The sequence below is a fragment of the Chaetura pelagica genome, unplaced genomic scaffold (genome assembly GCF_000747805.2).
Source record: "Chaetura pelagica isolate M959 unplaced genomic scaffold, ChaPel_1.0 scaffold436, whole genome shotgun sequence".
NCBI classification, from domain to species: Eukaryota; Metazoa; Chordata; class Aves; order Apodiformes; family Apodidae; genus Chaetura; species Chaetura pelagica.
Window position 1 is genome coordinate 4,491,625 of NW_009953651.1, and position 25,878 is coordinate 4,517,502.

Below are 25,878 nucleotides of genomic sequence, written 5' to 3' on the forward strand. Positions count from 1 at the left end.
TGAGATCCTTTACAGGTAAAGTACCTTCTAAATCAATGATTATTGAATTTGTAACAATTGTTAGTTGCTCTACTAGTTAATAAATTGCTCAGTAACTTCTGATTCTATTCTGATTTTCAGTCAGCTGGTTGATTCATAAAGGGTAAAGGCCTGAATGAAAACAGGATTGTTCTGCCAACCTCTGTGACAAAACTCTGAGGCAGTGCCAACTCTCACAGGGTTTTTTTTCCTAAATATTGCCTGATGGAGACCAACATCAGGACAGACTATTGCTTATTTTCATTTGAGTGTCCCTTGTTGCAGTTTAAAATGACACAAGCATATTTTTTGTAACTTTTGCTGTGTAGCCATCTACTCCTTGAGAGGAGGTCTGCAAAGTGAAACAGGATTTGGAAGGGCACTTTAGGACAAACCTCTTGGTGACTAAGCTGGCACTCTGGACAGATACTTTCCTTGTTTGTTTTGTTGGGTTTTTTTGCAGTAAGGCAGTTTCATCTTTCTGACCTCAAAGCAAATGAATTGTTTTCAGACTGGAAAGAGCAGTTATGCCGATGCATGTTAGTCTGATGTAAACTTCTAAGGGCCTTCCAGCAATATCCTCTGTGTACCCATGCTGGTTTTGACTCTATCCACCACAACTCTTTCAAGGGGCTGCTCAAATATATGTTAGTGTATTTTAGCCTCTGGGTCTTTAGCTCTCAATTGACATTATTAAAAAAAAAACTATGAATCATAAATTTACTTTCTTTGGTTATGAAATTGAGTATGAGCCAATGCTATGCTTATCATGCGATAGACAAACCTCATGCTAGGTTACCTTAGGGAGACCACAAACAGCAGCTTGAGGGAAGTTAATACCTCTTTGGCATGGCACTGGGGCGGCCTCACTTAAAATACTGTGTCCTGTTTTGGTTCTCCTGGTTTAAGAAATTCTGAAAAACTGGAGAGAATCCTAGGGTTTTTGGGGTCCTAAAGCACATGAGCTAAGAGGAGAGCTGCAGGGAGCAGGGCTGGTTTACACTGTAAAGGGAAGGTACAGGTTGATCTAATGGGAGCCTACAGCTGTTGGTGGTGTGGTTACACAATTGTGAAGTTAAGCCCTAGATCATGGAACAAGGGGCTACAGCTCTCGGTTGTAATATGGAAGGTTCTGGAAAGGCTTCAGGGAAAACCTGCTCACAAGGTGGGTAGCAAATTACATGGAACAGTTTGTAAGCAAGGTACTGGATCTCAGTTCCTGAAAAGGTTTGAGACTTGGCTCAACAAAGCTACAGTGGCCCTGATTTAGCAGTGGTAATGGCTCCACTTCAAATAGAAGGCTGGGCAAGAGACCTCCAGAAGCCCTTTAAAATATCACAGTGGAGTTGCATTTTAACTTTTTTTTCATACAGCATCATCCCCTTCAGCAAGCAGCTGTGTGCTGTTACCAAGTATTGCCAACCATTCCTTGTCCTGTATCAGAGCAAACCATGTGCTGTTGCAGGAAGTGATGAAGCTCTAGTTTTATTTTAGTACAAATTTGTTTATCACTTGTCTCTTTTGAATAAGAACTTTCTCAGGCTAGAATCTTCTGGCTAATCATAGATGTCTGGCTTATCCTGACAAGATGATGCATTTAAAAGGAAGACTTGTAATGGAACAGACTCTATCACATTTCATTTTGACCTCAGGGCAATACCAGTTGACCATAGCTGGATGCAGTAATTTTCTATTTACTTAAGCTTCTGACATGTCCTGCTGTGCTTTGCTTTGCTCATGTGAGCTTCCCCCTATCAGTCTGGCAGTTTTCAGAGCAATTCCCATATTCTCCCTTGCATCACCCCTGGGTGGTCAGGCACCCAGTACTCAGCAGTATTACTTTTGTTCTTCCTGGTGGGTTTTCCCTCAGTCTAACATGGCCACTCTGCAGAGCTAAGTGAGCTTCTACCTTCATCTTTTTTCCTTGGTCTTTTACATCACTCCTCTGATCAGCTGTTAAAAGTTTAAAGCTGAAGAATTTGAAGGGGTGGTTCTTCTGAAGTCAGTTGGGCATTAGGCAGGCTGTGGCACATCAGCATTGTTTTACATGATGAAAGGTTTCTTTTTAGTCAGGTTCTTCAGATTGTGCCACTTAAAGCATTAGTCAAATACTAAAATGATAAGTGTTGCTTGACTCTGGTATATGTACCTTAATGCTGTCCTCTTCAGTTGTTTAAAATAAAAATTAGCAGTCTCTTTAATACTCAAAAATAGCCTTAAAAACATTTGATGAACTGAAACAACTTAAGCAATGCTTATGAATCTGCTCTGAACAAAAAGCAAGAAAAAAACCCTAAAATTGGCAGGAACTTTCTGGATAGGCTCCAAGCACTTTCACATGTCAAAAGATTGTTTACTTTGAAAGCTATGCTAAGAGCTAAATTCTTATCTCTTGAATAACAAGCCAACTTTTTGGTTATCATAAATGTGCTTTGCTGGGTCTGGTTGAAGCTGAGGGAGAGTAAGGTGTAATTATACTCCTGTTGAGCCTGGACATTTTCAGATGTTGATGCCTGAGTTGAAGACTCATCTAGCAGCTACTGCTGTCTCAGATATTATTGTGTATTGCAGTTACAAAGCATGTCTCATTGCAAGTGATGTATTTTTGTAACAAACACTTCTAGGGTTTAAATTAATGTTGTGTTCATTTGTTTCCATCTCTCCTGCATTTTAGTTATGCTTTAGAAAAGCAGTCTTCTGCATTGAATTTCAGACCTCTTTGAGCCTCAGCTTCTCTGTTCACTGTAACAAACACTTGATGCTTTGTGCTTTTGATTAAAAGGCACTACTTCCACTCCTTCAAAAAACCAAGCTTGCGAGTCTCAAAAAATGTTATTTGTGGCTTTATCTGTTCCTAATTTTATCAATGTTTGACCATGACCACAACTCTGCTATTTTTACTTTAAAAAAAATCAAACCTGCAAACCTTGAAAATGAAACTTTGCACAATTCAATGACCTTAGCTTGTCCTGGTTTGTGGGTATACTGGAAATATCTCATGGCAGAACCAATTTCTACTTCAATTCAAACAAAGAGGAAGAAATGCTCTTCCTAAAAAAAGCTTATCCAGGGCTTGTTTGAATTATTAACTCTTTAGGTACTAGAGTATTGCAATGCTACATCAGTATAGAGAGGCCATGGTTTGTGCTTTCCTGAAATGAAAATTTGCATTATTTTTCTCTCTAAGGTAAAATTAGAGAGGTTTTCAAGAGGTTTTCAAGGTCCTGCCTGATACACGTTGTGAGGACAATAGATTGATATAGCATGGAAACAAATGTGTTATATGTAGGAGTTCTTGCTGCTTCTGTGTTTCTTGACCTGAAAGAAAACAGCTGGTTCTGTAAGTTACAGGTTTGGAGAAATTGTCTGGAGAAATTTGTCGTGCATAGAGGCTAAAGACAATGGTATAGCATATGTCATGGTTATATGCTCTCCATAATGCATGAATTGTAGTGGGCAACTAGCTAGTGAAACTAGCTTTAGAAGTATTAAGATGATGTCTGTGAATAAGAAGTCTGCAGGTTGGCTGAGCTTCGTAACATTTACCCCAGAACAGGTCAGCCTGAGCAGCGGGGGTCAGGTAGGGTTACAGGAGGGTGGAAAATGCCAATGCTGTTCTTAACCCTCAACTTTAAAAAAAAATAATAAAAAAATAAAAGACCCAAAGAAACAATAAAAATCAAATCCCTACCATGCAAAAACTTGAGGTTTCTAATTAGTCAATCAGACTTCAGGTCTTAACAAACTGCTAGGAAAAACAAACCATCTAGAAGGCATCTAGGGTATAATGGACATTCCAGCATGGATTTATCAATAATAAATAGTAACAAACTAATTGTAATAAAGTAACAGACACAATGGGAAGCAGTGAATGTCAGTTATCTTGGTATTAGTGAGACTTTTGACATTGACTCTTCCCACAGGTATGTGAGCGAGCTGAGGAAGTGTGAACTTGATAAAAAATAAAGAGGGATGCAATACTGGTTGGATATTTAGACTGAGTAATTGTCCATGTGTGGTCATCAACCACAAAAGATGTGTGGAGTTTGGATTCCTCTAAGATCTGTCCTAGGGCTCATGCAATTTTGCATTTCATCATCCTGGTCAATACTGAGTATTCTGATGAGATCTGTAGACTCAGCAAAGCAACTGTGGCAGAGAGAGCTGGAATTCAGGACAAATTGTGGAAATGGTGTGAAGCTGTATGCAGTAAGGTCAGGGAGGTGCAACAAGTGCAAGGTCCTGTGCTTACACAGGAATAATCCAGTGCACAATAATCAGCTGGGGAAAGGTTGTAGTTCTGAAAGGAGAAGAAAGCAATTTGGATTTACTATTACCAGTGAGCTATACATAAAACAATACTCTCTTCACACTGGGAGACAGAAGTGAAATTATTCTGATGTAAAAATACAGGTGTTCTGTGTATTTTATATGATAGTCCTACACTGCTGGCAACACCTTGAATGGAAAGGTTTAGCATTGTATCTCATTTTAGGCAAAAGACTTGAAGTCAGATGCATCCCAGTTGGAGAGAGTCTGGAGGAAAGCAGTAAGAATGACCCAGAGGTCCAGAAAATGTCACCCTTGGAGGAATGATCAAAAGAGTTACATTTGTTTAGTCTAGGGAAGAAAAAATGGAAGGAAGATGTGAGAACAGCCTTCAAATCTGCAAAATGTTGCTATGGAGAATAAATTTAATATTTTTTTCATGAGGCAAATGGGGATAGGAGAGGTCTGTTACCTCTAAAAGTTCTGTGAAGTTAGCCTTAGAGTTTGTTATCAGGAGAAGCTTTCAAATGTAAGTATGGTGAAACAGTTGTAGATTCCTCATTGCTGCACACCTTTGTGAACAAATCAAACTATTCTTCATGGATATTTATTAGGAAGAGCTGATTCTTCCTTTAGGTGAAGGCAGAGAAGGAGCCTTCTTGGTCTCTTTTATATTATAAATGTCTTGACTGACTAGATGTCCTCTGTGGGTCTTCTAAACATAATTTTCTGAGGTTCCATACATACATTATTTATCTTTTCCTATAGTTTCCTGGTTATTGGTGCACTAGAGGAGATTTAAATATAAATTTTGAAGTTTCAGCCAAGGTAAAAGTTGAATTTTAATATTTAACATTTGACTAGTCAATAGTAGGAAGCTGTTTGTGGCTTACAGACTGCAAAACAGAAGTAGAAAATCTGCAAGCAAAGGAAATAAGCATGCAAGATGCAATTTGTGAGTGGTAATTTAGTGTAGATTTCAGTTCAAGAGTTCAGGAGAAACTTGCTTATATTAATTATTCCTTAGAAAATCCATTACACTTTTGAAAAGTGTATTGGGTAGAACGAATTCCAGTAGGTACATGATGAGTTATACATGTCAATAGCAACGTATCAAAACAATGACCAAACTAGCTATAGCTGGTGTGAGTTGGGTTGGGCTTTTTTCCTCATAAACACCTCTCTTGGCACATATGCCCCCTCTGCACTGTCATGGTGAGGATTCTTTCTTCAGAGGATGAGGTATGAAATAGTTTCTCTTGCCCTTTAGTTATTTCTGTGAAACCTGCAGGAGCTTAGTATCCCTGAGCTTCTGTTCTCTGTCGTGATTTGAGTTCACAGGCCAATTTCCCAAAGTTACTGGAAGGGAGGATGGTTCTAATGGATGTGTGCAAGTGCCCAAGGCCGCACAGCTGTGCAAGCCTGTGGCAGCCAGGCTGGAAAGCAAGGCCAAAATGAGGTATGTCTAGCCTGCCTTAGTTATTTCTGACACGTCATACTTTCTTCAGGTAGAAGTTGCTGTCTGACAGCTTGTCTGTAGTTTAGGAAAATGCATACACTGGCCCTGCCTATGTTCTCATTAGCCCAGTGCCTCCGTTTGGGGCCATTACACCAGCTCTGTGCACTGCGTTTTCCCCCTATAATTACAGGAGTTGCAAGGACTGCAGGTGTAGATCCACTCTTCTTATTCAGCAGTTTTCATCTAATTCAAGTTAGTTTAGACTGAGCCACAGAGGCACTTTGCATTTGACAGGCAGTATAACTTTAACACTGAAAATGGGACTCAGTGGGATTAAGTGATTTGGCTGGGGTCACAGACCTGCAGCCATTAAGCCAACAGATACCTTGACACCTGCTGCCCTGGTGTAGCTGCTAGGCCTCATCTTCAGATCTTCTGGAGTCCAGAAAGCTTCATTGTGGTAGCCTTAGTGACTCGTTCCTTGCCAACGTTTTCAAACATTCTTGACAGAGGCCAATTTCTGTGTGTAAAAAGGAAAAAGAACTAAAAACCAACAAACCCTAAGCCCAAAACAAACTCCTTGCTTCCTTGAATACAAATGAGGCTTGTCTAGCTTGTTTGTAAAATGGTGTTTATTTCTTCCCAGTAGGATGACTAAAGCCAAATAAAATCTCCCAGTAATGCATAGATATTTTTCCCTGACTATGCCTTTATTCTTTTTTATATAACCCCAGGCTGATTTATTGTTCTCTTCTGGTTGCTATGGCTCTGTAAAATATATATTTTTAGGTTTTTTTCTATCATCTGTTTGTAATAGTGACCAGTTTCCCCTGTGGAGCTGGCCCTGGTTCATCTGTAGTATTCCAGGATTTTAGATTAAAAATGGGGGGGGATTAGCCGTGTTTTTTAGCTCCACAAAGAAGTATAAATCAACATCAAGTTCTTTTCAACAGAACCTGTTGTGTAGTGAACTCTGCTGTGCAAATGCTGAAACTGTAGTGTGGTGAAGCTTATGAAGTAGCCTCCTGGCTGGTGTTTTGCCGTAGGTGAACAGGACTCGAGCAAGTGCGCAGGCTGCACGCCTTTATTCTGCAAAGGGTATGGAAACATTAAGTCACTAGCTCCAATTTAACCCAAGTTTGTCATGGCCAAAAGCTCTCATCATCCAATAGTTATTTGGTGGTGCATGAGAAATTGGTTGGGTTTTAGCCTAATTCCTCTTAGACGTTTCTCATAAAACAGACTGTTCTGGGAGCAGCAGCGCAGATCAAGGCTGGTCCTTTACGTCTCTGAGCACTAGCCCCTCTACATCCCACACCACTGCAATAAATCCACTTCTCCCTGTACTGCTTGCTGCCTATGACCTCACCTCCCCAATATTTCCCATCCCTCCACTCCATCTCCTAAGCCAGCCTTGTCACATCCCTGAGCTTCCAGCTGGGACATACGTGCTGAGGCTGGTACCAAATTACGTGATGCTTGATAAAACAAACCGATTGCTTGTGTGTGGAGTGATGTGTGTGTGGCTGATGTGTTGGGCACGACAGGAGCTACCAAGCTCGTGCTTCAGTCTCCAACCTGTCTCTGGCTCCCCCCTGAGCTGGATGGAGGCTCTGAAGTTGCTGGGGAGGGAATTGCCAGATGCAACTCCTGTAAATTGTCCTGATAGGCATTGTAGAAAAATGCTGCTTGCAGATGGACCCAGCCTTTCCCCCACCCCATAGATCATAACTAAAGCTTTTGCAGCACTGCTAGTATAATCAGTCCAGAGAGAAGCATCTGTCTGTAAAGCTGTTGAACAGCCAGATAACAGTGAAGAGACCTCATGAAAAATGTTTTTTGCCTACAGAAAGGATGACTCTAAGAGGAGATATTTGAAGGCGCATAAAAGGATCTTGAAATACTGTCCCAAGGTTTTACAGATAAAACATTAGAGCTGGGATTCCATTTTTATTACCTTCTCATTGCTGGTACTGCTCAGATGCTCAAGGGTTGAAGCACTATCTGATCATCCTAACCAAAGTTTGATGTCCAATAGTCAAGACACCTGAGTTGCATGTCCTGGCACATGAGGCTTGTCCTCATTACAGCTGTGCTCACATTGTGTGTGTGCAGATTAGCCTGCACACGAGGCACTGCCAGATGCAGGAAACCTGTCCTTTTGCAGCACAAGAGGTGACAGCCTCAGCCTAGGGCTGTGTGTGCAGTTGCAACCCACAGTAACACAGTTGTGTATCTCAACTTGCAGAGAAGTTAGTGTTGCACTGGCTTCACATGTTATTTCTGTGAGTTCATGTGAAGGATGGGGCTGCTAGAAACCTGTCTGCCTGCTCTCCTGACGTAGCAACTCAGGCAAGTCTCAAAAAGCCTTCTTGCTGTTTAGTCATTGGCGTAAAACTTTAATCTGTTTTGCTTTTATTCTGTAACCATTCTGGGTTTGGTCCAGCAGAGCTCATTGAAAGGTGTTATTAAAGCTCATCTTGTCCTCCTCTCAAAGAAATTGTAAAATTCCAGCACCTGCTTTTAATGTTAAGGTGGCGTTGCCAACCCCTAGCAGGAGTTTGTGGGGAAGATGTAGCAATATTGACTGTATTCAGGCTCTTCAGTGGAGGGAAACTTTCAGTTGGAAAAGAGGGGGGGGGCAGGTCTTGGCACTGGTGACACTGAGATTGGCACATGGGTCAGGGTGTAGAGGTGCTGCTCAGTTCCCTAGATTAATGCAGTTCCTCTCTGCCCACTTGAAAACTTAATATTGTTTTTCTGGTTTTATGGATGTAATTTTTGGGATGTTCACAGTCCAGTGCTTTTATCATCACTTGTGAGGCAGGGAAATATACCCAGCTCCCTTTTGTCTCTGGGTGCCAAGGCACAGGAGGAAGAAGGAGTCTTGCTGGTTGTTAGAGAAGAACCTTGCAGTGGCCAGGTCTATGACTGAGGCTTCTCAGTCTGTAAGCTAGCACAGGCCTGGTGGCCTGTCCTTGCTCTGTGTGAGTCCTGTCTCAGGCAGAGTGGTAAACTAGCTGAGAGCATAAAGCAGAAATACAGCTATGGATGCTGCTAAGTGCTATTGTGCCACCATGCAGGTGGTGCACCCCTATTCTTCCTGGCAGCATAAGTGGAGTTGCATGAACTTAGATTTTGGCTGATCAAATTAACTTCATTTCTCTTCCCATTCAGCTTAGGCAGTGTGCTGCCCCTGTGCAATACTGGAGGCATCCCAGTGCCAGGCAGTCTCACCTTTTGCCTTGGAGCACTGTCACTTCTTCAGCTGCTAATGGGACAAGCTGGCAGTTATTTAGCTCTTGCTGGTTTTGGTGCTTAGTATCTCACTGCCCTTTACTTGTGAATTGCTAAGACATTGAGCTGCAGCAGAGAATCTCTTCACAGAATTTTTTTTGCTGCAATAATAGAAAAGACCCTGAAACCTTTTGTCCTTAAACCTTCTGTCCAGGTTTTAAAAGTGCTGGACACTTTATCAGGAGCTTAAGAAGAGGGGACGAACAGCACTGCTGTGTGACATTTCCTTTTGCTTTGTCAGCACTGATGGTGTGAACCTGAACTGTGCATGAGGCTCCTCCACACTTCCATTCTGTAGTTCAGCAGTAGGAAAGCATGACTGGAAGCCCAGGAGTTTCCAAGGACACCTATTCTCATTCAATTTGCAGGAGGAAAAGTCAATGACTTTTGTTGTCAATGAGCTACCTATGCAATATAAATTTAAAGCCTTTGCTTCTCTACCTCTCTAGCCTCATGGAGTTTGGGCATTTTTCTTTGGCACTTTGTCTGGACTCATGGATCAGGCTGGGTAGTGCCTGTGTCTTGTCATGGAAGCTGCTATTGTCTCTCCAATTTGTAGCTCTTGACTGAGAACAGATCTTTGACCTTCTGCAGTCCCAAAAGGTAGGTTGACATTAAAGCATGGAGAGGCTTTGAGACAGAAGCAGAGGCACAGAAAGTCTTTGTTCCTTATAAAAGACTTGTTGAAATAGAAGGAAAGCTGTCTTCCCTGGACTGCTTTACTGATTGCATAGTATTTCTAGGCAAGAGATCTCAGAGATGACTGGAAGAGGAGGCTTGTTTTTAGCTGCTACTGCAATTTAGACAAAATAGGTTTAGGCCCAGTTTTAGTTGGCTAGATTTCAACTGATGCTGTCCCTTTTAATTCTGTCAGCTCGTGTCCTGCTCTTGCCTGGGAACTGAACTTGGCTCATTGTTTTTCAGCTGGTCAATACAGTTCATTCATAGAATCATAGAATTCTTAGGGGTTGGAATGGACCTCTAGAGATCATCTAGTCCAACTCCCTGCCAGAGAAGGATCTAGGACCTAGGCCAGGCACACAGGAATATATCCAGGCAAGTTTTGGAAGTCTCCAGGGAAGGAGACTCCACAACCTCTCTGGGCAGCCTGTTGCAATCTGTCACCCTCACAGTAAAGAAGTTTCTCCTCATGCTGAGGTGGAACTTCCTATGTTCTAGCTTATATTTATTGTTCCTTGTCCTATTACTGGGCACCACCAAAAAGAAACTAGCCCCTTCCTCTCAACACCCACCCCTCAGATATTTATAGACATAAATAAGATCCCCTCTCATCCTTCTCTTCTCAAGACTAAACAGCCCAAATTCTCTCAGCCTTTCTTCCTAGGAGAGATGTTCAAGTTCAGTTGGTTTATTTAAAAGAACAAAAAAGAAAAGACCTGTCTTCTCTCTATCTTTGCATCAGTCCATGTGCCCTGAGGCTGCTCCCAAATATCAGGGATGGACAAAGGAGCAACGCTTGTCAGCCTGGTATATGGTTGTATTTATACATGCACAAGTTATTTTAGTCTGACACTGGGAGAGAGAGGGAAGAAGTAGGCACGGAGGCCCAGAGGACGTGGTGTGACACATCGCTGCAGGAGGTGGCAGGAGGACAGCCAGCAGGGCCTGTGCCCTGGGGTGCCTGGATGCTGGTCCCAGCAGGTGTTAGTTCAGGATCAGAACTGATCTTGCTATTATTTTCTGCCCAAAGTGGAGGGGAGCAGAGCTCCCTGCAGGAAGTCTTTTCTCAGTCCTACCCAGAGCCTCCCTGTGGCAGGAGGGTGAGCAGGAGCTGATGTACTGGACCAGCAAGACTCCTTAAGAAAAGCACATCTGACTCCTGGGTATGGCAGCGAGGGAGAAACTGCACATGGTCAGCCCAGCCTCGGACAAAGGTTCTGTCCCCTGTTCTGAAGGAGGAATGCAAAACAAAGGAAACAGCTTGGGGAAAGCAGAAAACTCCACCTCCTGCTGGTGTGAGGTCCTTTGGCCTCTTACATACGAGGTCTTTGTCTCACCCGGCCTTTTCTGGGAAACGGAAGCAGCCACTTTAATAGTTAAAGGCTTCTGCACAGAATAGTGTTGCCTCCTCCTATCCAGGAGCTGAAAGCCACAACATAGGGGGATTGTTCTGCAGTCACAGAAGCATCCTCTCTTGCTGCCTGTGTGCAATTGTTTGGGATGCACAGAGGAGAGTTTGAAGGTTATAAGTACTAGTAGCCTTATGAATAGGATCGTTTTTATCCTTGACAGCTGCCAAGCCCATGTTAGATGAAACTGCAGAGAAGAGTGGACAGAGCTGGACTGTTATATATCCCCCTTTTTACACCTTCTATTGAAGATCTGTGCAGCAAGTGGTGTTCAAACTGTGCTTTCTGACTAACCCACTCTGCCTGCAAGAGTAGCAGTACACGGAGCTCATTACAGACCATCTTCTGTCAGCCTCGAAGGCAAAGACCCTTTGCAGCAGCCTGCTCAGCCAGGAGGCAGCAAATGGGCACAGCAGGAGGAGAGTTTTGTTCTTGGTGGGGAAGAGAAACTGGAAGAGTATATTCAGAGGCTACAGGCAGCCAAGAGCCTGTGGAAAGTGAACTCTCCGGCTTTTTGGTTTAAAATCAGGGCCTTAAAGGAATCATCATGGAACACTTGGGATGTCATTTCAAAAGATGCTCTGTAAACAGGCTGATCATTTTGCATTTGAACCATAAATATAGCTCTTGGACTCAGTTTATATGTTTCCTCTTGCACTACTGTAATGGGTTAGTAATGCTCATGGCGTAACTAATATTTTACACAAATATGTGTGAATACAAAGTACCTCTGTTTCCTGCCCTTTGGCCTCCTGCTTTGCCAAAGTAAAACAAATGTTTGGCCTGTGCAAGCTTTAAATTCCTGAAAATGTAAGAGAAAATAATCAACCACTAAGAAAAATGATACAGTGCTCTCCCTAAGATACCTGTCCTTCATAAGCCCCAGAACTAATTCTGGGTAACCCGGTAACTTTTCTTGAAGAGATTACAATATGATAACACTGTATGTGTTTTCTTGCAGACTGTCTTCCCTTTCTTGAGTAATTTTTGCTAAGAGGGATATCCTTTCCTTGCAGTCTTTCTGTTGGACATTTGTGCTGGGAAGGCTATTAAAAGACACTGCTTGCATCTTCTTTGGGTCCTTCAGAGGAGGATAGTGCCTTCAGTTCCTCTTCCAGCTCCTTGAAAGCTCCTCAGCAGAAACATCTCACAGACAGGTATCTAGGGAAAAAAAAAAAAGGGAAAGATCACAAGGGACTGTGCAGTCTTATGGTGCTCCTGTGTCCATCTAAGCATCCATCCACCTCAGTGGCTTGCACATGTGCAAGTATGTAGGAAGTCCAACAACAAGAAAAAAAGTATTTCTCTCGCTGAAATTCTCTTCCCTGGCTGAGGACACGTAAATGTTGCTGAAGGCTGTTCTAGTTGCACCTGGCTGGGAAACATTCAGGTAACCATAAAACATTCTAGATTTCAGGTGTCAGAATACAGGACAGGGTTTTTAAATGAAAGGCAAGTATCTCTTAAAATTGCTCATGTGGCACTGCATAACCTGTAAATAAACTGTCATTAAATATCTATTTTGAGCTGAGTCTTTATCTGACAGGAGATCCTGCTGTAAAACATCTTTTCTCCTTCCTGGGCCTCCACCCCATCCTGAGTCTATTCAGTTTCTGAAACTATTGAAGACGTAAGCACTGTCATTTGAAGGGGAGCTGTAAAACACATCTTGTTCATGTGAAGGATGCAGAAAGGTGGTGGAAGCAGAGCTGGACAGAGGTGGAAGGGTGTCTTGCCTGGTCTGGAGCTTGGGATTTGGCAAGTGCATGACTCCTCCCTTGTGGCTGCTGGGCTAGGGGATAGAGAGGGTAAGGAGATTGTCCCACTCACCTGTTGGAGGAGATGAAATCAGCTCAGCCCTGCAGGACGCAGGGACAATGCACCTGAGTGACAGTGTAGAGGAGCAAGAAGTTGGAGCAGCAGAGTTTTGTGGGACTGCAAAGGAGCAACTTGCATCTGTGTTAGTTTTCTTTTTCCACTATAGTCAGCAATGCCAGGTAAGTCCTTTTATGCTGCCATGCCTTCCCCCAGTCTTCCCTCCCTGTGGGAGGCAGCCATGCAGATAAATACGTAGATAGGTGAGAACTGTGTTGTTGCAAAAGCAAGGCAGGAGATGCATCATGCCCCAGGCAGTGCTTATGCCAAGAGGATGCCAAGTCTGTGCCAGCTCCTGGGCTGGAGGAGGCTGTAAGGAGCAGATGTGGAGTGGCTGAATGAAGTTGTGGGGAGGAGAGGAAGTGGAGGAGGAGGTGGCTGGCAGAGCAGGCTCTACAGAGTCAGGGAGAGGACAGGGGGCCCACTGCTTGTAGAGGGTGGGAGTATACCCTGGGCACACTTGCTGGGAGCTGTGTGAGAAATTCTCGGAGGTTGCAGTAATGGAAATTGTGCTCGCGCTAGAGATGGAGCAAGCCAGACATGCAGATGTGTAAGGAATGGAAGGAAATGTCCTGGAAAACAGAAGTAGAGGAGGCCCAGAACCAAATAGGTTCTTGTATGATAGCATTTTGGAATTTGTGTTTTGGCTAAAATGTTCCACTTTCAAATGCTAAATAAGGCATCCAGGTGCCTGGGATTTGCTTTGTGATAAGAAATGCAGCATTTTTAACTCCATCAGTGGAAGCTGCAGTACAGCCAGACCTGTTTTCCACCATCCCACTGTCAGCTGGCGTGAGTGATGGCTCTCTGAGCAGGGAACAGAAGAGTGAGGATTCACATTTGTCCTGCTGGTAATGCACCCTGGGGAAGCATGAGAGGGCCCAAATTTGGTCCCCTCAACTCACTTTCAGTCCAAGGGACTTAAATGATCAAATAAGTTTACGTATGCTTGCATAAATTGATGGAGCTCTTTTAAGAGGATCATTAATTTTCTAGATTTAACAACCTGGAGCTGTGCAGTAATCAACTTTGCATTTTTAACCTGCTGATCATTTAAAAAAAAATCTGCATCACTCTTCTGAAACTATCTTCAAACCTCAGAGGTCAAGCAGCCCTTACAGTACTAATAATCTGGGGTTTTCCACACTTTTTTAAAAGGATGATTTGCCTAGGCCATTTCAAATTAGGCTTTTTCTGAAAGCCCAATTTAAATCCCTGCAGTGGAGCTATTGTTTAATTGTACTCCAGGGATTTAATTCTTCCTCAACCATCCTGTCTCTGCTGCATGTCTGCAGCAGGCAGCAGCACCTTGTGAATTTGCACCTCTTTGGAGTGCCAGGGCTTAGGCAGTTCCTGTTTCCCAGACAGGAGATACAGGACAAAAAAACTGAATTGAAAAAGCAAAGCAAGGAGGAAAAGCATTTTTTTAAATGTAATGCAAATGTATCCTGGCTTGGATTCTACTTGTGTGTTCTTAAAAAACGTTCAACTTGAGTTGAAAATGAAATTATAAACTAACTACCAGTAGGCCCCACAGATTGTATCACAATTGTTTTTCCCCTTTACCAATCCCTGTGTGCAGTCCTTTGTAAGTTAGGAAACTAAGCAGACTGACTGAATTTAGCATTAATTTTATTATCCCTAAATTATCTTAATTTAATGTAGCTGCCAAATGAATGTCTGAACAAAGTCTTTTTATTTACTTTTTTTATTTCCATCTTTGCAATGAGTTGCAATAACAGTATTACTTTGAGATTTTATACATGGTTTTAATGCTTAGCTTCTGAATTGGTTTATTATAGCTGCATCTTTGCATGCATGCTTATATCCATAACTGAGCTAGTTAGAAATATATTAAGTAGTTCTGGTGAAAAATATAGCTAATACATTTCAGTTGTTGGACTCTGCATCTGCTCTTAGTTTCTCTCAATTAATTCTAGCTGTTCAGTCTGCAAAATGGTACTGAAAAACAGCATCGGGTCTTACTTGTGACAGATTACCTTATTTTAACAAAGCTAGACTGAATATTAAAAATGTGTTGGAGAAAATACATTTATATAATAAATTATACAGACCATGCATGGGGCAATGGCAGTGCAATAAATTACATTATTTCTGTATGTATCGGATAAGCTGCATTCAATTTAAACGTCTGGCTGCATCACTGTCATGCTGGACAGAAACTAACTGGGGGCCTCTTTAACATTCCTGCACCCATAAGTCATGAAGTCAAAATCCTTTTTTTGCTTTGCCCTCAAATACAGAATTTCTCTGACATCTGTGACTCACTGCCTGCAGTTTAGCTGAGATCTCAGTTGCATACAAAATGCAGGTTTTGTGCCCCTTAGAGCAGTGAGTTTTCAAGCCTCTGAGTGATGTGGATAACATACGTCTGGCTTATATGAGGGATGTGGTCATCTTGTTTGCGTGTCAGCATCCCCAGAGCCACACATTGTTGCAGATTTGTTGTATTTAGCTCAAGCTAGCAGAGGAGTGCCAAGGGCTGTGCTAGCATAGCTAAGCAACATTACCAGCTCAAAGGGGAGATCCAGGTAGCTGCTGCTTTCTCAGGAGGACAAAGACGATTGTTGCTTTCAGCATCAACTTGCAGATACCCTAGAAAAATGTGAGCATGTAATGATGGCCTGGCTTTCCACAGAAACTTACTCTTGAAGGATATGAGTGCAGTAGAGCAGCTGTTCTCCCAAAGCCAAGCACATGCGCTTTAGGGCTTCTCCCACTCCATGCAGCAAGAGCTCAGAATCTGAAACGCACTGTCCAGATGGATTTATAACTGATTAGTTAGAGCAGCTTTACCCATTTTGTTGCATATTTTAGGTGGCATTTCAGAGGAGGTGTCTTAGAAGAGGTACAGAGGAAAGATCAGGCTGCAAATCTATTTTCCTACCTTGAAAATCTATCTAAAGAATTGTACGATGTGGCCGTGTCAGAAGGGGGAAGTTTCTGGCCTTTGGATGAACCTGGGTGATGCAGACTGTACTGCCTCAGTGCCAGACTCAGTCTGGTGACTGTGTGCCAGGACGTAATCATAGAATCATTAAGGTTGGAAAAGACCTTCAAGATCATCGTGTCCAACTGTAATCCAGCTACCACAACCACTAAACTATATCCTGAAGTGCCACATCTAAACACTTCTTGAACATCTCCAGGAATGGCGACTCCACCTGATATCCAACCTAAACCTCCCCTGGCACAACTTAAAACACATTTATCCTATCGCTCGTTACTTGGGAGAAGAGACTAACACCAGCCTCTCTACAACCTCCATTTGGATAATTGTAGAAGATATGCTTTGAGTTTCCTTGCTCTCTTCTTGCTGGTGGAACAGCATCAGCACCTTCTTTTCCTCTTTATGGTCCCCTCTGCACATGCCAGAGAAGATATTTGAGTCCCAGGTGCCCAAACACCAGTTTCCCATCTGCTCTGAGTACAGGGTTAGCAAGCTCACTGGAGATGTTCCCTGGCCCAGATTCAGCCTGGGGCCACCTTTTGGAAGGAGCTCTCAGCTCCCACTACTTATCTTAGTTTGCCTTTTCAACTTACTCCCTGTTATTGTTAAGGGAGTAAGGGCTCCTAGCACAATCCTGTACACACAAAACTAGCTGTTTTTTTAAAAGAAATTGGAAATAGAGTGGGAAGTAATCTGTGTTTCTCTCTAGAGCTAGTTAACACCTCGAGCATAGATTGCATGTGTTACACTGTTCATGAAGCGTCTTGAGGCCAAGAGTATGATTTGGGTTTATTTTTTTAGGCATCAGCTATATTTAGTCAAATTTAAGGTGGGGGAGAATGCACTCTGATTAAATACATGAGCAATGTTACACAAAGAAAATTTACTAGTCCTCAATGGAAAGGTTCCCTCTGAGTTATTTCCCCAGTTCTCATTATAGAGCAGTTGGATAGTAAAGTTAGGAGAGACTGCACAGCTGAATTACGACCATTGCTGCATGAAGGAACCTCACCTGCTTTATGTGGGCTGTAAAATAGAATGGATAATGACATTTTAAAGACTTCAAAATATGGGAAGCTTACCAGAGTGGTCTTGTATAACCATCTTACAGGTGCTTTTTTTGCATAATAGAATGGTACAAGAGCTGGTCTTTGGGAAATGTAGAGATTTCACATTTTTGTAGAGCTGGAGAGAGTCTTCAGATTTGCTGTTATGAATTATGAAATAAGATCGTAAATTTGAAATTAAATGTTTTAATTATTTCCTTGTTGAGTTCTTATGAAATCAGTACCTCCCTGTGAGGCAGTTTGATTTCATGGAATCAACATTCTCTAACAGAAAGAAAACAAAACAAAACCCAGTAGTTTTTGGTTACAACACAAGCTTGCAGGAAAAGAAGCCATTTCAAATCTGTGAGGGTGGCTCGCCTTGCTGCATCAGGTTTAGGTCCTGTAAGTGTCCCTTCCCAAGCAGGGTGGGTGCAAATGTCCAAGAGGTTCCTTTATGCAAGCCTGTGTGTTTCCAATATATCCAGCCCTGCTATGGTAACTGCTGGTTATGTATTTTTCCTGAGGCAGGTCAGGTAGCTTAGCTCTTCCTTTTGTGGAAGGAACATGTAATTGCCTCGTGTTTACTGGGAGGCAGAAGTATTCAACAGCAGTCCATGTGAATCAGCTTGTATGCAGTAAATCAGAGCCTTAGTTTACTGCTGAGGATTTGCTGATTTATCCAGATGCTAAAATAATTTTGCACAATGTGCAAACCAACAGAGAAGACAGAATCCAGTTTTCCTGTTCAGAGTGTCTTCTCCAAACTTACTCCTGAGCATGGGAACACACCAACTGGTTTGAGGATTGCTCTTTATTATAAGAATACATTAAACTCCTCCCATTATGTAAAATTATTTCCCTGACATGTTACATCTCTTGTTGGCCTTGCTGTGGATTCATGTAACATAAGTTCAAAGAGGCAGAAGCCTTTGCTTCTCTGAGACTGATAATTGCCCTCTTGTAATGGTAGAGAAGGTTCTTTTTTAAGTAGAAACCCATGATTTTTCCCAGCTGCTGAAAGATACCTCACTTTTTCCTGGATTCTGGACACAAATGCATTGTTGTCTCACTAGGAAATACAGTGAAAAAGGACTTTTTAACATCTGTTATGCTTCAGTTCCTCCTCAAAACCAGTAAGAAACTTTGCCACAGGTGCTAATCTGCACAGCATTACAGCAGGTCAAAAGGGTTGTTGTAGCAGAGTTTGTTAAGAGTGATAAGTGTTGGATCAATAGTTGCTGTTAAAGGGGCTTGGATAAAGCAGAGGCTGATCCCAAATCTAAAAGGGCCTGGGAGAGCATCAGTGTTGTGATGGGATCTTTGCAGAACTAGCTTTGCTGCTGAGGCTGTAAGTTTTTAGGTTTTCTAAACTGGGATAATTTGCAAAGGAATGTTCTGTGCTTATCTGAATTTTAGCCTAACACTGGAAATAGTTTTGGGATGCTTGTAGCAGGGAATCCTATTAAACTGGGTCAGTGCTTGATGGACACAAACTTCTTCCTATAACATATTCTTTTTACATAGAAGATTTCTTTCACGTTTATTAATACCTATTTTAATGTCTGTAATTTCAAGTATTTTGTAAAGAAGAAGCTTCCAGTTGTGCCAGTGTTGTGTTGGTTACCTGCAATAGGCTCCAAAATGTGTACTGAGAGGTATGGCTGTAACACCATGAATGTGGTTGAGAGACCCATGTTGGCTTCATTATCACTTAAGGCCCTGATCCCATCCTTGGTTCACAGCTGTGCAAAACAAAGATCCCAGAAATGCCTTTGGAGATGGCAGGCTGGTTTCCTCCAGTTAGTCCGCATGGTGTGGGAGACATGGGGATGCATTTTTGGGAACAAAAGGAGCTGTCTTTAAGCAGGTTTGACTGAGGTGGGTTGCTCCATGTGAAATGTTAGTGCTTATCATGTACCTGAGATGAGTGCATGTGTCCTTTGCCTACTTATCTCTTGGTTTTATGGAAAATATGTATGTACGTGTAGAAAATACTAGCACATTTGTATGTGTTTGTAGATGAAAGGCAAGTTGTCCATGGTGTGTTACTGACAGCACTACAAATTACAAAGGTGCAAAAACCACAGGAGACTTTTCAAATCTATTTGTACTGTGATGACTTTGAGGATTTATCTGGTTGTTTTATGTTCTAATTGAACATTTGTGAAAGCCCCAAATTTATTATAAGATTATTTTGGATTAATCATTTATGAAAACTTCAGGATTTTCTGGCTAAAACATTGCTTAAATATTAATTGCTTTGAAAGATTTTGATTGTCTTATTTTGAAAAGATGAGTGTGGAAGGTGGGAAGGGAGGATGCTCATCCCTGTTTCCAGTATGAGGCAAGAGAAAGTGGTTATCTAGTCCTTTGTTTCTGTAGCTACAAGTCCTGCAATTCAAGCTGTCCTCAGTTCTGCAATGGTGTCTGTACAAGAGCTGATCTTGATCTTACATTCCATGTGGCTTACAATGCAGCAAGGGGAGCGCTGAGTTTCAGGCTGTAATTCTGAATTTCTTGTGCTCTTACAGCTTTATATCGGCTTCGTGTTATTTGCAGAAATTTTTTTTGTGATTTAATTGAATAGTCAGTGTGAATTTTGTGGTGTTCGTGTGCGTGCGAGGGAGAGGGGAGATTTTCTAAGTGTTCAGTGTTCACATGGACATAAACAGGTGGGTTTCCAGCAGAGACATTTGCATTTGAAAACCTGCTCTAAACGGGCTGGGCTTTCCCAGGAGAAGCAGCACCAGCAGCGATCGATCAGCATAGAATTGTGTGAGCGTTTGATGGGCAAAATGTTGTGGTATAAAGACAGGACCCAAGAATAAGCTCTTTGTGGCTTTGTTTCATTCCTGAAAACTGTGACTGAGAGGCTTTTATAATTTAAAAGTTAATCAGCCACATTTTGGCTAACCTGGAAAATACCACAAGATCTTTCACTACATTCTAAGTGCTGTTTCTTTAATCCAGTTTTGATACTAAAGAAAAAAAAACAACAAACAAGCATGTTTTTAATTTGTCTGCTTATATTTCCCCCAGCTCTAAAAGTAAAGTAATATCTGAACCACTTCTTTTTAGTCGTAGAGATCAAAGCGTTCGTGTGCTTAATGATAAACACTTTATTTCAAGCAGCTTGCATTTGCTGTGTTTTCTTTCTTTCGTACTTTTAACTAAGGAAAACATTCCCTTATTTATCACAGCACTCTGTTACATGCCGTGTTTTTCAGGCCAAGTTCCTTATGGTAGTTGGAGTTAATTTTAGTTCTTAATCAAATGAACTGTCCAATAAATTAATCTGAAAACACATACATAATAAATGTTCAAATATACACCAATGGGGCCACCTGGTGGAGAAACACTGAGTTGCCCAGGACGCCCTGCACTAAATGCACAGATGGGTGAGCATGAATTACCTCATCAGTGCAACGACTGGGAGGATTTTTCACCACAGCAGCTGCAAGGTACACTCTCGTTGCATTAACCACGTGCTGCTGATGGCTCCCTCGAAGCATCCTGCACTTGCTGCTGGCCAAGGGTACTACACGCCGCCATGGTGGTGCCAATGTGCGGTGAGCAACGCGCAAACAGCTCCTTGGTGTCTGTCGTTTAATGTGACAGGGCAGAGCTGCAATTACTGGCAAATGCTGCTTCTGTCTTTCTGCTGCAGAAGCTGACGTATTCAAGGATTCTCAGATAAGGTCTGTAGATGCTCATTTAAGAGATGTTCTATTAACGTACATGGAAGGTGGTGTGGGAAGGTTAGGTGAAGATCCAGGACACTATGTCTGCTCATAGCTGCAGGGCAGAAGAGAATGCTTTTCTGAATTGTATCCTGGTCGGTATCGTATCAGATGCCCCAGTCTTCACAGTCAGCAACTCAAGTAACCACTAATTTTTTCCACTCTGCATTGGATCCCCTAGTCCTCCTTCAGTGGACAAGGCCTCACTTCTCAATGTCCTGTAAAATTGGATTGACCTTGGGATTGACCACAGGGACAGTAGCCCAGACACTGTGCTTACTTCTGGCTTGGAAGCAGGCAGGCAGCATTCGGTTCATCCCTGGGGCACCACACCTATCTCAGAGGGTAGAATATGGATTCCAGGCTTTTTATTTGTATGTGCTGTAAAAGCTCCACCTGGAGTGGGACAAGCACAAGACCCAAAGACAAGGCAGTCAGCTAGGAAGCATCATTGCATGCATGCTCTAGGAACAGTGTGCAAGTGGAACATCTTTTCGTTGGTGTGAAAATGGTTGTGGCTGGTTGTTCTGCTTCTGGCTTACTCAGAAAAGCAGTCATTAGCCTTTCCTGTGATGGAGGGCAACAGCATACAGATGGGGGTTCTGGTGTGCCTTCTGGCATGCACAAGCTGTGGATCATGGGATTATCTGGGGGTTATGTCTTTGTAAGTAGAAGAGGAGGAAAACAAAGGAATGCTACAGTTGTGAAGAGGGAGGAAAAATTTCTGGCTCATTGTTTTGATGCAGTCTATTCTGCCTACTGGTTTCCTCATTGTTTGGGAAAGAAGGAACATTAATTGTAATTCTTCACCAGAGCCATCAGACAATTGGGAAAAACAGTTACTTTGACTTAGGCCATCACAAGTTGGGCACCAGACTAGAGATTTTTATTAGATATAGAAGAGTATTATTTGTGTTTAATGCATATTCCAGATTCTTTTCTATCTGGCAAATCAGAGCTGAAAAGTAAGTGTGAATTGGTTTCCCATAGGCACCCAGTATGGCCTGCTGACTCTGTGCCCTCTCAGAAAACAAGACTAATAGTAAATGAAAGACAAGCTAATTTTTTTTGTTGGTATTCCTGTGTTGGGATTAATATCAAAGTAAGACACCAGTTTCAGATGGCTCAGTGAGATCCTTTTCCTGCTTCAGGTGCTTTAGCTGACTCAGAGACTCAGCAGACATGGCTAGAGGCAGTCACTGTGAAGAGCCCACCAGTTACTGTCCTGGTCCAGACCAGAGGTCCCTGCCTGATGAGGATTAGGAGCAGATGCTATTCTAGCAGACTTTACAGACTAAATATTTCTTGTTTCTCTTCCTTGCAGAAAACACCTTCTGCAGCGGTGATCATGTATCATGGCACAGCCCTTTGGACAACAGTGAATCTAGAATCCAGCATATGTTACTGACAGAAGACCCTCAAATGCAGCCTGTGCAGACTCCTTTTGGGCTTGTTACTTTCTTACAGGTATGACTCAGCAATTGTGGCTCTGACTGTTGCCTCCTGGGGGTGGAAGGCAGCTAACATTAAATTCCCTTAGCTTTGATAAGTCAGGTTTTATTATCCACCTTTCTTCCCTATCTGATTATCATCTTTCAGTTGTTACTGTGGAGGCATTCAATAAACATTTTATTAGGATTGAGCAATAGCACACTCAGTTCTCAAGATAGAGAGGTCTGTCTGGTGGAGAGAAGTTTTACACCCTGAAACAGTCCTGGAGTGGAATATATTACATTACTGCTCTGAAATTTCAAACATGAACATAGGGGAAAAAGCTGAGAAAAACATTTTTAAATAGTAATGTAGAGCTAAATTAAAAGTAATTCTATGGCAGTATTGGTAAGTGATCCACTTGTTTGAATTCCAGGAGAAGAAGAATTTGGAGCAGGACTCAGAGTTGCTTCAGTATTATTTAATGGTAGAAATGCAGCTTGTAGTGTTGACAGAAAGATTTATTTTTTTTTAGAGGCGGTGAGTTTTTCTGTATTGATACGCTGTTCAAGAAAGGCTTGTGTTTGCTTTGTTAAGGAAACATTTTTAAAAAATCTAATTCAATCAAACACTGCTGTTCAGAAAGGGGAGCTTCTTTGGACAAACAGGTTTGTTTGCTTTCCCAAAGTTCTTCTCAGAGATGTCTCTTAGATAGGGGCTGCTGTGGATATTTTTTAATTGCATACAGAATTCCTAACCTTAGTGGAAGAGCTGGCATAGTTCAGACCAACTGCTGATTTCTGCTGCATTGAAAAACCATCCTGTGGGAAAATGCAAGTGTCCATATTGTTCAATTTAAACTTCAGGTTGGTCCCATTTGTCCTTGGCTGTAGTTGCAACATCTAAGGGGAGGCTCCATTACCACAGACCTGCACCAGGCAGCTCCATGCATGGGTGAAGGCTTTCCTGAATTTTCTGAGGTGCCCAAAAGCCTGTGTTTTGTGTACAAGAAAGAGATGAGTGTGGGATTAATCAGTGAAAGGTGAGTTGTGGGTCCTGGAAGCAGAGTTAGAGAGCCAAACTAAGCAGGGTGATTCCTGGTTGGCTCCTCAGTTAGTGCTGAATTAGTCTGCAACTTTTCTTCAGTGCTCAGCTGTCCTGGATCAAAGGACAGTCAGCTTGTTTCACCCTGAGGCACTTGGCCTCTAATTGTCCACAACACATACAGTTGACTTGTTTTTCCCCTTTATTTGATGCTTGTTGTTATGGATTTATTTTGACCCATGAGGATAAATGATTGCAAAAAGAGAAGAATGAACACAGAATAATTTCCTGTTTAGACTCTTGCTGTTTGTATGTCATTAGTGAGTGAAGGCCTAGGGAGGGTGACTCAGGCTGTTCATGGAGGAAGCCTGGGAGATGGGTGTGGATGAAGTGCATCTCCAAAGGCAGAGTCCTGAGAAAGTGAGCTCTCCAAGGAGCAGGGGAGGTAGGGTATGCAGGACTGGGTACATGCTGCTGCTGATGGTTTTCCACACAGATCTCTGTCAGTGCAGACACAAGCTTGCAGCAAAGGCACATCAAGCACTTCTGCTTGCTGCTCTTCAGAGCTTAGTTTTCAGTTTTCCCCATTTCTGATAAAATGTCAGTTGAACAGATTTTCACCAAAAGGTCACTGTCATTGTTTCCAAGGCACAGAATATGGAGGAAGAAAATAGAAGGCCATGGCTAAAATAATTTTTCATCCCAAAGGTGAATCATTGTGCTGAAAGGCACAAGCCAGCGGTCGATGGATCAGGAAGAAACTGCCTTCCCGATCAGCTGAAGGGTGTTTCACCCCTTCATTTGAAGTGGCTGATCTCAGCTGCTGTGAGAGACATCTGGTATTGCTCAGTGTGGCAGCTCCCATCCTGAAAAGCAAACACATCCTGCCTTATACAGGAAGGCAGAAGCCTGCAATTGCCTGCAGTGAGGAGTGGATTATGCGGTGTGTAAGCAGCTTTACGTTATGGTGCCGGGTAAGATGTAACTAGTCAGCAAACTGAGCTGGTCAAGGATTTATGAGCACCAAAGCATTCCCTTGTGTCAGCGGGTCCTTTGCCTAATTGAAATTGCTGGTGCAGTATTGCATTTGCCCCTAGCAGTTGGCTGACAGAGCAGTGTTTTCCATGTGCTCAGACCCTAACCTGTCCTATCTTGTGTGTACTAGATTGAAAAGTGAGAACAGACTAGTGGATCTTCAGTATACCTTTCATCAGGCCATCCTCATAGTTAAGTTCACACATGCACTGCAAGATTAAATGTTACATGACTAGGGCACTTCACATGGTAAGTGTGGAGGGAGTACATAAGGAATTGCAGAATCCCTCTCTTGTCTATTGCTCCATTTGTCCTCACTCATCTATTTACTTTAAAGAAGTTGTGCTTCTCTATATCTGCACTGTTTTATCTAGCACCATGTGGCACAATTTCTCTACAGTTCTTGCACAGTTCCCATCCAGTTTAGTATCTGTTTTCATTTATTCCAGATTGTTGGGGTTTGCACTGAGGAATTGCATGCAGCTCAACAGTGGAACGGGCAAGGGATCTTGGAACTGCTTCGGACTGTCCCAGTGTAAGTGCTCATATAGCCCATATAGGGGAGCACTCCCATAGAGAACAATTCAGTTGTTTATTTTTATTAATAAACTTTTTGTGGATGAAACTTATTTAATCCTGTGCTGTAGCAAGAGATGGGAATTCATTGCAAATCTGTTCTCACGCACAGATGCTTAGATGGCAAATTAATGCATGTGGAAGTTGACATGTTCAGGGTGAAACAGTGAGGTCTTGAAAGCTTAATTTCCTTCCTCTTATGCCTGCAGCATTTTCTTATTGGTTCTTCCTGAGAGAGCTGGGATAACTGTTACTGGTGACCTCTCTGGGTAGTTCAAAAGGAAGGAAGGAGAGGGGCTGACTTCCAATGCCAAGCAAAGCCTGGGTACTCTCTGAAAGTAAGAAAGTCACTCTCAAGCTGGCCCCACTCTTGGTGAGCCAATTTGCAGTAGGAGGAGTGTTCATGCAAGTGAAGTTGTTTGTTATTTCTCCCATGGCAAAACAAAGATGTCACTAGGTTAAGGAGGAGACGGGTTTTAAATGTTAAATTATATGTTGATGCTCTACTTGCTGCCAGGTTGCAGCTAAACTTCCTTGGCTTGCTCGTGTTTTGTTTAAATATTTTTCTCTAACATTTAATGGAAGATACTGCCATATAACTATAGGTCAAAAGATATTTTTTTAAACAAAATTATCTGAATATGTGGTCCTGGACACAACAGTACACTTTATAGAGTCACAATGACCTTTCATAGACTGATTATTTGGAAGAGTCCATCTTTTGCTGCTGGGCATCTTAAACTTGATTTTTTCCTTCAGGCACAAATGCAGGTAATTTATGCAAATGCCCTAGAGTGGAGTGAATTTGTCCAGCTGCAAGGTTTGTTTGTGGAACCCCAAGACAATGAACACTTCCTTCAGCTCCTTTGCCTCCTCTAAGTCAATACAGATACAGCATCCCTCTCCTCAGTCTGTTCTCGCGTTGTTTTTTGGCTTTTGTGCTGTGGTACAAGCACCTTTCCAAGGATAACATGAAACCCAAATGTGCATGATTCAAAGACAAAGCTGCAAAGTACTAAGCCAC

General features: G+C 42.3%; 1 protein-coding gene across 1 annotated transcript in view; it reads left to right on the forward strand.

Moving 5' to 3' along the window:
* Window positions 1-25,878, forward strand: part of SUFU (suppressor of fused homolog (Drosophila)) — an 80,490-nt gene that overhangs the window by 16,069 nt on the left and 38,543 nt on the right. The window contains exons 3-4 of the mRNA XM_010000087.1: window positions 22,093-22,235; window positions 24,728-24,813. Of these exons, the coding sequence (XP_009998389.1) occupies window positions 22,093-22,235; window positions 24,728-24,813 (229 nt within the window). The remainder of the gene's footprint in view (window positions 1-22,092; window positions 22,236-24,727; window positions 24,814-25,878) is intronic.